At 35.4% G+C, this 13466-nt stretch overlaps 5 protein-coding genes across 6 annotated transcripts; 2 read left to right on the top strand and 3 right to left on the bottom strand.

Annotated features, from left to right (window-relative positions):
• Positions 1-1709: 1709 nt before the first annotated feature.
• On the bottom strand, positions 1710-2570 carry LOC9326473 (RING-H2 finger protein ATL80). Its single transcript, XM_021015090.1, has one exon. The coding sequence runs from the start codon at positions 2468-2470 to the stop codon at positions 1877-1879; it is 594 nt and encodes a 197-aa protein (XP_020870749.1). The 5' UTR covers positions 2471-2570; the 3' UTR covers positions 1710-1876.
• Positions 2571-6109: 3539 nt separating this feature from the next.
• On the bottom strand, positions 6110-7557 carry LOC9326472 (outer envelope pore protein 21A, chloroplastic). Its single transcript, XM_002890364.2, has 5 exons — positions 7279-7557; positions 6852-6926; positions 6616-6768; positions 6426-6524; positions 6110-6327 (listed from the first exon to the last, which is right to left on the bottom strand). Exons 1-5 carry the CDS (start codon positions 7369-7371, stop codon positions 6244-6246), a joined length of 504 nt encoding a protein of 167 aa, XP_002890410.1. The 5' UTR covers positions 7372-7557; the 3' UTR covers positions 6110-6243.
• A 102-nt stretch (positions 7558-7659) lies between these two features.
• LOC9329194 (peptidyl-prolyl cis-trans isomerase FKBP18, chloroplastic) lies at positions 7660-9323 on the bottom strand. Of its 2 annotated transcripts, none has more exons than XM_021015091.1 (6): positions 9010-9323; positions 8639-8709; positions 8461-8547; positions 8225-8374; positions 8022-8110; positions 7660-7926 (listed from the first exon to the last, which is right to left on the bottom strand). In XM_021015091.1, exons 1-6 carry the CDS (start codon positions 9266-9268, stop codon positions 7905-7907), a joined length of 678 nt encoding a protein of 225 aa, XP_020870750.1. In that variant the 5' UTR covers positions 9269-9323; the 3' UTR covers positions 7660-7904. The 2 variants fall into 2 exon arrangements, with proteins under 2 accessions (XP_020870750.1, XP_002890409.1); XM_002890363.2 differs by having other exon boundaries at positions 8051-8110; positions 9010-9320.
• A 110-nt stretch (positions 9324-9433) lies between these two features.
• On the top strand, positions 9434-10310 carry LOC9329193 (putative F-box protein At1g20800). Its single transcript, XM_002893086.2, has one exon. It carries the CDS (start codon positions 9659-9661, stop codon positions 10190-10192), a length of 534 nt encoding a protein of 177 aa, XP_002893132.1. The 5' UTR covers positions 9434-9658; the 3' UTR covers positions 10193-10310.
• Positions 10311-10882: 572 nt separating this feature from the next.
• Positions 10883-12570, top strand: LOC9326471 (putative F-box protein At1g20795). The gene has a single exon (XM_021015081.1). The coding sequence runs from the start codon at positions 11048-11050 to the stop codon at positions 12437-12439; it is 1392 nt and encodes a 463-aa protein (XP_020870740.1). The 5' UTR covers positions 10883-11047; the 3' UTR covers positions 12440-12570.
• Positions 12571-13466: the final 896 nt, after the last annotated feature.

Raw genomic sequence — 13466 nt, 5'->3', positions numbered from 1 at the left:
CAACATGCGGGTATTCTCTTGAAGCTCATACTCTCTTTTTTAGCAAAAGCCAAAAATCGATTCTTAGAGGCTAGAGATTGATAAAACCTAGTTTAACAAAAAATGGTTATGACAAATTTACCTTATAATATGTATTTTCTGATTTTGGGCGTACCGTTGGACGTTTCTAATTCTTAACACAATTTTTTAACTATTGCTATGCATAAATGTTCAATATCATATATTTTTCTCTCACAGGCCACTATAATTTGAACTTTAGGTTAATGGTTTATAATAAGTTCTCGTTGAACTTCAGGTTACTGGTCATAATTTTTTGTAGATTTAAAAATTGATTAAATTAAAATTATAAATATCTTATATATAATATATATGGTTAGCAGCACTACTAAGCACAAGGACGCACTTTCCGTAGTGGAAATGCTTGTGATGGGTGGACCATCCGTCGTATTTAATTCAACGGCTCCCCTACAAAACGAATAACTATAATATTCATTTTAATTAGTTTCTAAATAACTAAATCACCCAATTGTTGACAAACTAAACCATTAATTTATAAATTCTATAATTCCCTTCTTAAAACATTAACTTATATATTATACTTCAAATATTTTAACAAAGAACTTGTAGTTTAAATATATACATGATACATGATAACGCCATCTATTTGTTAGGTCAAATCTCAAAAGCTAGAACACAAGACAAAGAGAATTTGTTGAAGTCATCTAGACTCTTTCAATTATACTATACAATACCTATAATATATTATATTTCCACTGTCAATTTAACTCATTTCAAATTATGATTAATAGTTAGATAGATATATATAAAGAAAGGTACATTTATTTTTTCATTTGATTACTTAATGTATAACCCCAAAAAATGAAAAAGAAGTTGAAGAAACACGACAATTTTGAGTTTGCTGCTTTACAAAATTATAAGATGAAAATTGGAAAGTGAAAATTGAGCTAACACATTACATACCATTTGTATGTGTCACACACAATGGCCAGAGTTCCTTTCCCATTTACTAGGGAATATACCATGATTAGCTATTATAATAATCATGTAATCACCTGATTAAATAGTCTTTTGGTGCTTCCATTTCCTTTTAATAAAATTAGATGTATTCAAATGAAAGTCCACTGTGCACTCCAGTTTCGTTTATATTTATAAATATATAATTTATGAACCAAGTTTAATATTATAGTGGTTAAAGCTAGTGAGTGACTAATTGTTGAATTAAAAAACGCAATTGACTAGCTTGAGCTTCCTAGAAAAGGCTATCAATCGATAGTGTCCACTAATGAGTAATGACTACATATATTTCCTGAATATAATACTATATTTCATTCTCAATCAAGTGTCGTTGTATTAATTTGTATATTTTTCACACAAAAAACTTATGAAACAAACATGAAGTCACAAAAGAAACTTATTATGAAAATGATATAGTGATACATAATGCATAAAAATTTAAAATCAATCTTCATGAAACAAGTAACAATACCACACTATTTCTCCTTAACATTGGAAAATTTTATTTCCATAAAGTAAAATTGTTGATTACCAGTCAAATGTGCAAACTTAACAACCATGATTGGCTATTCGATGAAGTAACTTCGAGTAGGTCTACTATTTATTGTTCAGCAATTACATGAGTTTTTTTTTTTTTTTTTGCTATTACATGAATTGATTTGAAAAACCCAAAGTAATAAAAGGCTCAAATGCAAATAGTTAAATTTCCAATTCATACAACATTTACAAATTACAATAAACCATGTACATTAAGAGACTAAACACTATCACACTAAAATGATGATCTGCATTAAATTAAATTATACTAGTTTTCTAATAAAATAAATGGGAAAGTAAATGATTATGGCAAGAAGGAGCTGGGATCATCTTCGCCTTGTTTGATTCGGATCTCGATTTCGGGTTCGGATTCGGGTCCGGAGCTAGAGCTACCGGGTAAACCGCCACACTTGTGACACCTGGCAACAACCAAGATCTGACGGCAAGAAGGACAAGACGAGTGAGATCCTAGCCACGTGTCAATGCAAGACACGTGGAATCCGTGACCACACTGCGGTAAAACTCGGAGCTCATCGCCGGCGGAGAATTCAGCTAGACAGATCGCACATTCGACGAATTTCTCCGACTCCGGTGACTCCGGCGAGAAGGCAAGTTTCGGGAGAGATTGGAGAACCTTCTTCTTCAGGCCTTTGTTCGCCGCTGCGACTGGAGGTGGAGGAGATTGACCTTGAGATCCGGAGGCTGTTCTGTTTCCGGCTGCAAAACGACGGAGCCAGACGCATCGAGAAACGGCGATTAAGCCGAGAACACATATCAAAGCGCAGAGGAGAGCAGCGAGGATGACGACGAGATCGGAATTCAACGCGGCGTTGGAGTTATCAATCGCCGGCGACGGGGTGTTGGATTCTACGAGAAGACGGAAGAGAAGGCGAGCCATTTCTAGCGAGTAAGAAGTTTTGTTGTTGTTGTTGTTGTGTATAAAATTTGAAAAATGGAAGAAGATTGATTTGAGTTTGAGAGGGTTTGGGAGTGGCAACGAGAAGCAGAGATTTATAGAGGGAGAGATTTCTTCTGGTTTGGTCTTAAAAATATCGATGTCGGTTAAGGTTATTTCAGTCATTTACAACACGGTTTTTTTTAGTTTAATTGTTATTGACGTTACACTTATACACTTGTTGCTTTCGGTCCAGACTCATTGAAAATGAAAATCATTTAATTATGTGGATTTAATGTCTTTGTCACAATCTTATGTAAATTACTTAGAAAATTTTAAATATCATTCACGGCCTGTTATTATATGATTTAAAGATTATTTATCACATTAATGAAATAAACTCAACTTTTATTGGTTTGACTGAATGGTAAATTTGGCATTGTTAATTTGTAAAAAGACATTTACATGTCTTAAAAATGATTCTTTAAAAAAAAAACCCGAAAATAAGACATTTTTTTTATAAACGGAAAAAACGAAATTATGATAGTAGTACTTAATGATTGTCAGTGTATGGCTTGACCATTTATATTGTTGGTACCATTAAATATGTAACCGAAAAACTGTGGGCGTGTGTTATATTGGGACCTTGGGATGTTGGGAACTACAACCGAAGATTCGTTCTTCTGTCAGTTAACCAATAGTTGCCTTTTGACTCGAAGACACATACTTTTATCTTAAAACTATATACTATACTACTAGTATTTATCATCAGATGGATAAAATTAGAGAACTGTAAAATAATCCTGGTAAGTAAGTAATCAACAACAAAACTATACAACTATTTATTCGCATTTAGTTAGATAATAAACGTACCTAAGTAGTAGTATATTTTTCTTACATTTGTAAATCAAGTTAATAAGATTAAACAATGGAATAACTTTAACTAATATCACCTATAGAATAAGACGGAAACTCACTTATTTTGATATATTATGACCGAATGTTGGGTGTTTTTTTTTTTGGCCACATGGTCCATTCAAAGTGCAAAGGTGAATGTTCTCTTGACCAAAAAGGTAAAATAAATAAAACTCCACGGATGGTTGTAAATTGCAAAAGGCTATGAAAATATAAACAAATAAGAAAATTTTCATAAAAAGGTAGAGTCTTAGTGAAGATCAAAGATGCCTTGGTAAAGAAAGAGCATTGCAGATGCCAATTTAACTCGAACCGTCCATAGTAAGATCCTATAATTTGCACTCAAACAACTTTCCATGTTTATTGGTTTATATTTTAAACAATTTATAATTAGGTTAAACTAATTAGTGATTCAATAGTTTTAAGTATCTGTTCAACTGATGATTTTGGTAGGAGAGAACTTAATGACGACTCCCCTTGTGGCAAATTATGATTCTTATTCGTTATTGCTAGAATGCTAGGTGATTAATATTCGGAAACCACCAAAAGATACTATACTAGTATTAAGTTATTTAATAAAGACTTTTAACGTATATGAATTGTTAAATTCAAGTTTTGTAAGCGATTTCTTACGTGTAACTACTATCTTACCTTTGATAGCCGAATTACCCAAAGGAGAAATGGAGAATTGTTTTTGAGATACACATTACTTTGTAGGGAAAACATTTTTCGCCATCAGAATGATGCCACATGTCAGTCAGCAGATCGCTTTGCTTGTGTGCAAACTGCCATACGACACTATACTTTAGAGGAAGTTTATTACGTAGTGCATAAGCATTCAACCCCAAATCTAAACAAATACAATATTCTATTACATAATGTTTATAAAGACTATAGTTTAATATAAATCTGATAAGTTTCGAGTTTTATTTCGGTAAATGTGAATATATATATATATACGACCGAAGTTGTTTCATGTTTTGTATGAGTAGAGCTGAATTTATATAATTCTTCTAGACATATTAACTTTGTGGAGATCAAATAGTAGCCAGAATCGGCCGAAGATATGGTCGGCCTCGTGTTACGTTACTTACTTGTAATGACATAAAACCTTTGTGTCCGATGATGATACATAACTAACTTCAATAACAGGTGTAAGACACTAAGACTCAACGATTTGGTGAAAGAGAGTGGAGAGACACTTGTCAATATTTCTTTTAAAAGGTTTCTAGTTTAGATACCATTCATATATAAGTATGTGTTTTCTTGATTATATTGAGAACATTATTATATTGATTTTTAATCTTGTCACAGAAGAGAAACAATGGAAACACCTTAAACGTGTCGTTTAGAAATTATTGTTTGTTTAAAACTTATTATGTTCATTAAGCTTAAGTTTTTCTTTTTGGGTCAAAAATTAAGCTTAAGGTGTACACAAACTAATTAACAGATTATATCTAATCTTCCCCAAGAGAAGTAAACGAGGAGAAAACGTGTAAACTAGGAGTTTCCTAATATAGTAACTCGGAGAAAAATTAAAAATGAGTACTAATTTTCTGGTTGACTCTTTCTCGTTTCAGTGCACTCTCCACTTTCTGATAATCGCACCGCCCACTTCTTCTTCTCCCCACATGCTCTACTTTTTTCTCGTTAAAATTATTAAATATGGGATGACTAATACGAAGATCACATCTAAAACATGTCACTATACAAAACCTTTTTTCAGACAATATACTAAATGATTATGGGTAAGTCTATAATCATCTCGCATGACTAGCGTATAAATAGTCAAATAAAGTTATGAGGAAACTTCATTCCTCCACTAATTAATTTATTGCAAGTTTGAAAAAATAATGCAGCCTCGAGGAAAATGCATTGAAATTGACCAAACTCAGTCAATTTGTGGGCACGAAATTGCTCTAAGCCACATTTGCGGTTTATGACAATGACTTTAGCAATTTCCAGTGTCGTCTAACTTTTCAAGATGGCCTTCGAGTATTTTACAATCGAAGTCAAATTATATTTTGTAGTGATATTATCCAAAGATCAAATAATTAGACTATAAATAAGACAATAGAGACCCGATTATGTTGGAATATAAAGCCGCCTCTACTACTAACTAAACCGTTGTTTGGAACTTAATATGCATAGTTATCACGTGGCGTTTAGTAAGCTAAAACCACCACCAACTAACTAAAAATATGTGAATTTTTGTTAATGTTTATTCGATTTACTGTTGATATTGAAAACTAATGGTTGATTCTTGGTCATTGTGGGGTGTTATGCAAGATCTTTGATTCATGACCACCAGAAGCAAATCTTTATAGAACAAGATCTTCTGCACATGTGTGTGGGACTAAAAATTGTTGATTTTATACTGGTGGTGATGTTCAAGGCTCATATTAGCAGCATCACGATCTCAAAGTCAACCAGAACCGTAACGCAAACCAAACTATACCGATCTGAGATGACCGGATTTCTAATGTTTGGTTTGTGAATCATAACACCGTGCTTAGGATTTTTGGCTTGGTATGTATTTTCCGGTCAACTATTACAGTATCACAAAGTAAAGAGATCTCTAAAGGAACCTAAGTGGGGTTTAAGACCACGCATAAAGTCAAAACTAGTTAGATTCGGATTCTATCTTTAGACAAGGAAATAAATAATAGCTATATGAGCCTAGGAGACAAAAACTAAGTTCTTAGATGCTTGCAAGAGTAAAAGTGATTGATGATCTATGAATTTGCTCTCAATTGGCTGAATCAAAGTGAGTTTTTTTTCTATCAGTAATACATTTCTCAAAATGATACAAATATGAAAATGTGATCTGACTATTCTCTGTTTCTGTTCCTGTTTATTCATTACAGATCAAACCTCACATTCCATTTTCCTTTCAAGTTGGTGTTGAAAGTCCAATTGTTTTCTCTAATCTGCATATAAGGGACCTGTAACAGAGAAAGCAAACACATAGTATGTATAGTGTTCAGTGATCCAATAAGAACCATTGTTGTTTGCTTTTGTTAAAAGGTGAGCTCAAGCGTACCCTCTCAAACATTTCGTAGCCAATTCTGAGGCGTAAATCCTGATCTTTCTGAAACTTCCATATGTTCCAATCAAATTCAGCAGCTCCTTTCGCGTTCCTCTGTCGGGCAAAATCACAAAATCTCAGTCCATTCTTTAGTTTTAAAAACCATCAAAGAAACATAACTGATGGAAAAAAGAAAGAGGCAAACCTGAACAAAGTCCTGATCAAAATCACATCTTCCTTTGATATTAAAGGTTACAACCTCATCAGTTATCACAGGAAACTTCTTTTTCCCACGTACAAGACACCGAAGCTTTTCGCGTTTAACATAATGCAAACCAAGGCCAAGGCTTGTTGAAGCCTATACATATAATTCATGGTAATCAAAAAAAGGTTTGTTAAAAGGTTCACTCAAGCAAAGAAACACAAATTGAAGATGAAAACCTCATGGAAAAAGTGTCTTATCATTGCACAGAAGTAACTTGGCACTCCAGCTCCTGTATCTAGCTCTCCATGAAGCTAATCAAAAAATGTAAAACCAACAAAACAAAGTAAGAACACAAACACTCTCTGCTCTATATCCCGATAAGGCGGCGATAGACTGTAGCCAAAAAACAGGTTTAAGTATAATCTTCCAAAAACCTATCGATTCATCTTTATACCTACACAGCTATTTCTTCTTAAGACTAAAAGACTCTAAAGCCTGAACATAGAGAATAACTCCTAATTGAAATTTCTAAGAGGAAGACCATAAACCCTGACAATCACAAGTAAGAGGCTTTGGGCATTCAATAATCATCACATCTGGGAAGAGAATCAAAAGAAGAAATCCCAATCAAAATTGAACAGCCACTAATTTGAAGAAATTCACCTGCAGGCGAGTTTTGGAGTTCACCGGGAACTTCTCCTTGGCATGAATTTTCAAAGACCTGGAATTGGTAGCATATCTCAGAGAAGTCTCCATTTTTCTCAGTAGATTTTCTCGGGAAAAGAAAGAAGCTACCGGAGATATCGCTACCAAAGCAACCAGCAAAGTCCGCTCCGCAACCAAATTCTCACCTACAGACGAGCTGTGGGCATTTCGGTTACTATCGGTTTCGCTTCGGTTTACAAAATTTGTCAAACTAAAACCAAATTAATTATGGTTTGACATTCGGTTTGGTTTTCTCAGTTGATTTCAAACCATTTAAAAGTTTTGAATTGATTTGGTTTGGTTGGTTTAACATATTTCAACCAATGAGAAGCAGCCACATAAGAAATCATTACTTTTTAACAAATTTTCGTCCAGCAAATATTCCTCGGTTCTTTCAGTGTACCAGAGTTTGGTGTATAACAACCAGACACCAAATAAATACAGTACTCCAAAATTTACATCTTTCCCTCTTTTCTCCTTTGTTATCTTTAGACAAATGTTGGGACTTGGGACAATGCTTCAAATTTCTCTTATCAGTGTTCACTACTCTTCTGGGGGAGGTGTCACTCGAAGCAGCTCTATGTTTAACTCAAATGTAGCTCCAGGCTGCACAAACAACATACATGTTTTTATTATCTCTTAAACCCCAAGCATTATACCACATTTTTTGTAATTAGTTCTCTGCAAAAGACGGAGCTTTCCTCATATACAATTTGTAGTAGGTTCTCACCGGTATCTCATTCATTCCTTTCTGACCATAACCAGCTTCTGGAGGAACAATCACAGTTCTCTGCAGGAACAAAAGAAAGAAAGAAAGATGTCAAGAACTACTAACATTGCCTACATTACAAAGTAACTAAGTGTCATGCAAAGTAGGAAGCGAAATTGTGGCCCTGTTCCTAACCTTGCCTCCGACTTTCATTCCTTCGGTTATGTAATACATTGCTGGAGGAGGTTTTGGTGCAGCCTGTGCAGAGAACAACCCGTTTGGATTGTCAACGAATTCACGCTTCCTTTCCTTTCCTGGCGTTGATCCCACCTTGAACTCGTAAGGCTGTTCCAGAAACAAGTAAGCCACCGTCAACTAAAAACTATGCAGAATCAAAAACTGTAAACAAAAGAGATGGATGGTTTAGTAACCTGAGCAATACTACGATTTCCAGCTAAAAGCTTGGATTCTCGGGTAGAAATTGCAGTGATGCTTCTGTAACGGCAATCGAAATGCACCTGAATGTGGAAAAGACAGACACATTACAATGTAAAAGGCGAGAACTCGATTTCGATATAGAGAAATTACAGTGTGAATCATAAGAGAGACCTGAGCAGTTGATCCCTTTGTGGCTACTGGACCTTTGCCTTCCTCAATGTCATAGAATTTTAACCCTTCAGCTGCAAGAACAGAGTAACAGAAACATTGTGTTAATAACAGGCTAAAGTTTATGTTTTTACAATCTCCAGAAACTTCTCATACAAGTCAAGCAAATCTTTTTTTTCCCAATTCACAATTTTGTCGAATCAGAAACTCTCAAAACTCAATTAGCCAAGAGAGTAATCATGGGCAAAAACAAAGAACACTGATTTTGAAACTTAAGTGGAATCGATAATCGCAAAGAACGAATTCTGAACCCTAATTGTGAAAATCTGTGCAGAAGACGAACCGATAGCTAAGAAGAGAGCGAGGGACTTAACGGCCAGTGGAATATTCCTCGAGAGGGATAACTTTTCTGCTCCGTCTCTCTCTGGCTTCCGAAGAGCTCGGCGGTATAACAAAGAAGCTTGTCAATGGAAGCGAGCCGAGAAGGATGATACTCGCGTCTCTTCTTGATATGGGAACCGGAAAGACAACGAATTGTTTAATGGGTCGAGGTTGGTCAGCCTCAGAAATGATTCGAGGAAGACGAGAGTGTTGAGTAGATGCCCAACTGTGTAAGCTACTAATGGAAGCCATTGATGAAGAAGCATAGAGCTCTGTTCACATATCCATATCCTAATTTCTCACTGCTTGAAGTTAATGACTTTTTTACCCCTAAAGCTGGATAAGAGAAGAAGACTAGACATTCACCAAACGCTGTCGTTTTCGGAAACAAACTATTAATTCACCTTGTACTTGTAGTCGTTTTGGTTTGGTCTCACAAAACTGTCAAAACATATACATGCTTAAAAGCAAAAAAAGTCATAAAAAATCTTCCTTTTTAATAACAAGTTTTGCCATATTTCCTTAGGTCTATAAATATATATCCACTATAACATCACCAAAACTTCTGGAATAATTACACCATCACAGAACTAAGCAAAAAGCCCTAACTTTTTCCTCTCTTTTTTTCTTCCTAGATCAATCATGGATAGATTACCTTTTCACATCCTTGAAGAGATTCTCTTCAGATTGGATCCCAAATCTCTGGCTATGATGCAATGCACGGATCGATCTATCAACTCGCATATAACCGACGATCCGCTTTTCAAATCTGTATATAAGAAGGACCATTACGACGAGGGAGTGGTTCATGGGAACGACTTGAAAGCTAACAAGTGGGGAGTCATGGATTGGATTCCACGGTGGTGCGATGGTAAACGAGACTTTTATCAGTCCAAACCGTCTTTGACATCTTCTTCGATGGAACTAGATGAGAATGTGGACGTCGACATGATTAATCATGATGATGATAAACGAATCTCCTCTCTAAGCAAAATTACGAGACTAATTAGTGGAATCTCACCATATGCTCAGAGCCTGTTCAAGAAAAAGGGAAAGCTACTTGGAAAAAGATTGATGATTGAAGAAGAAACGAAATTGAAGATGATGATTGATGAGCCTAATTCTTCCAAGTTCCTAGACGTGGAGAGAATCAACAAAAGAAGAAGAGTCAAGTAGACAAAATTCGTATTGTGGCTAATTTTGGTTAATGGAATAGAAGTTTAAGAGTTATGTTTTTCCTTTGTTTTTTTTACTACTTTTCTTTTTATATGTTTTGCTAAGATATGATGTTACTTGAGAGATTTAGAACAGACTTCTAATTTCCAAAGCCCCAAAAAAAATAAAAGGCCATTAGAAAGACATAGAAATTTGGTGGGTAAAAGCAGATTAATGATCCTTCTTGTTATTAGCAAAACATATTTTTCGGAAAAGTTTAAGATTCTTTGATCTTTCGAGTGTTTAGTTAGCACGGAACTAGCTGATTAGTTAAGATGTTAACGGTTCCTACTTTTCCGTATAAAAATCAATCTATAAGAGATTTTTTTTTTTTTAAACTCATTTTTTTTTTTTCTGGTAGGCTTTAAACTGATTATAAAATCTAATCTATTTTTGAATTCCAATCATTTCTTCATAATACATGTATCTCATCAGTCAATAGGAAGAATTTATAGATTCTGATTATTTACTTTTTAAGTTTTAAAATGTTAATGAATGACTTACGAAACGTAAACGTTTTCGGTTTGTAGTAGTTCCTTTTTCGAAGAGATACTACAATTATTACCTTTATACTCATATATTCAGAAAACGTAGTCATTTTGTTAAAAAAGGAAGAGAATATTATTCATTCGAAATATTTCCGTTTTATCCGAAACGTTCAAACTTTTTTATTGGGAAATTTTGTTAAAAATAATTAATTACGGCGATAAATACATATGCACTAGAAGTAACAAATTACAGCGAATAATCACATCAAAGAACTAAGAAAAAACCCTAATCTCTTCCTCTCTCTCTCTCTTTTTGCTTAGTTCGATCATGGAGAGCTTACCTTTGCCTCTCCTCGAAAAGATTTTATTCAAATTGGATCCCAAATCTCTGGCTATGATGCAATGCACTAGAAGATCTATCAACTCGCATATATCTGACGATCCGTACTTTAAATCCAAATACTTGTCTGGGGTCGGATCCGGTTTGCTTCAAATCTCCGGCTTTGGCTCCACCACCCTCTTCTGCAACCCTTTCGTCAATTCTAGGTTATTCAGAAACAAAGCTTTCTTAGAGATCAAATCTCAGATTCTCTCCTTTTGTTCTGGCCTTCTCCTACTCTTCATCGATGGTCTCTGTGTCGCAAATCCGCTCACAAAGAGGTATCGATTCCTGGATCACTCTAAGTCAATGTTTCTTAGTCGTGTTGACAGAAGGGGAAATGTAAGCTTTTACCTTCGATGGCATAAAATGAATCGCATTGGTTTTGCGGTTGATCAAATTGATCGAACAACTCAGGCTTTCAAAGTTGTCTGCATGAACGATACTGATGCTTCGAATCCAGACGAAACCATGTATCAATTCGAGATTAGCACTGGAGATTCTTGTTGGAGATTGTCGGAAACAACTATTACTTGCACCGCAAGTGGTCTCATCAAGGATAAGAAACCGGTTTACTTTGACGGATCTCTTCACTGGTTGAGAAAGGACGGAAGCATTTTAGCTTTCAATCCAGAAACAGAGCAGGCACGGCTGATTCCAATCAAGTTTCCCCCACAACTAAGCTCTGCCAACTTGTTCGCAGCCGCAGAGAAGGAACTAGCATTGATATCAGCGACGGAGGAATTGATTAACGTTTATGCCCTCGAGGATACTCTCACCGATCCCAAGTGGGTCTTAGTGAAGCAAATCCCGAACGGAGTGTTGGACAAAGAAACAATGAGGTGCTGGAACGTTGGGGCATACGACGGCGAGTTCTTAGTGTTGTGGGAAATGAACAACAAGGAATGGTACGACGGAGTTGTTCATGGCTACGACTTGAGAGCTAACAATTGGGGAGTCATAGGTTCTGTTCCAGTGTGGTGCGATCGTAATCAAGTCTTTTACCACTTTAAACCGTCTTTCTCCTCTGCGATAGAACTGAATGAGAAGGTCGACGTCGAGACAATGGTTCATGGTGATGATGAAAATAAACGTATCTCCACTCTAAGCAAAATTATGAGACTGATTGATGAAATCTCACCTTATGCTAAGAGCCGGTCCAAGAAAAAGGGAAAAAGATTGATGACTGAAGAAGAAACGAAACTGAAGATGATGATGGATGAGCCTTCTTCTTCCAAGTTCCTAGACGTGAAGCGTTTTTGCAAAAAAATAAAGTTCTTAGGCATGGAGAAAATCAACAAAAGAAGAAGAAGTCAAGTTCGCAGGCGGAGTCGGTGTTAGAGAGCTTTGTGTTCTACGCCGTTGACGGTTCAATATTCTCGGACCACCGGTGAAAGACTTCCAATCGCTATGGTTTTCTATGATCGCTTATATCTCCAAGAACATAATCATCAAAATTGCTTATCACTTCATTTGACTCCGAAAAATCTCAAATGGACTAAATGTTTTCATTTTCCATGTTTTTTTTTTTTTGCCATGAGACCAATATAAAAGCTTTATTATTTTTGACTTTTTTTTGGGTTAATTATGGTTTCTTTTGTATTTAATTTACACTGTTTTTTTTTTTTTTTTCACCAGAAGAGGATATTGATCTTTTTATATGCGGTATATACATAACGATCTTTTTTTTTTTTTTTTTAATATGTTCCTCTGAAAAGTTGTATATTTTTGAATTCGAAGAATTCCTATCCCATCAGTCAATAAACCGAAATTATAGCATTTTAAGTGTTATCTCAGTAGTCAATAGAATCTTGTTAGAGATTAATGACTCCTAGATCCCTTTAATTGGAATTTTTTTCTTTTCTGAAACAAAATATTACATTTTTCCCTTTCTTGTCAACCTATTAAACTTTGCCTTATTAACCCATACTTTTCCTATTATTAATGGGTTTATCTTTACCAAATTGGATTCGAAATCCAAATGAAACAATGTACAAATTCGAAATTAATTAACGAGGGAGATTCATGGAGAATTGGAGATTGTCAAAAACCACAGTTACTTGCAGCTCAAGCAATTTTGACGAGCGTATGAGACCTGTTTACGTCAACGGATCTCTTCACTGGTTGAGAAAGGACGGAAGCATCATAGCTTTTAACCCCGAAACAGAGGAGGCACGGCTGATTCCTATCAAATTCCGCCAAGAACTGTGTGGTGAGTCATGGGGGTTGGATACTTGGATTCCAAGGTGGTGCGGTGGACTCACGGACATTTATCTGTTTTCACCGTCCTATCCCTCTGTGATTGGATTGGATGAGAAGCTGAAGCCTTGTGATGATAAACACATCTCGATTATGGGATTGATTGTTG

This window comes from Arabidopsis lyrata, assembly GCF_000004255.2.
Source record: "Arabidopsis lyrata subsp. lyrata unplaced genomic scaffold ARALYscaffold_1, whole genome shotgun sequence".
Lineage (NCBI taxonomy): Eukaryota > Viridiplantae > Streptophyta > Magnoliopsida > Brassicales > Brassicaceae > Arabidopsis > Arabidopsis lyrata.
This window is presented reverse-complemented; position numbering and strand designations above follow the sequence as displayed.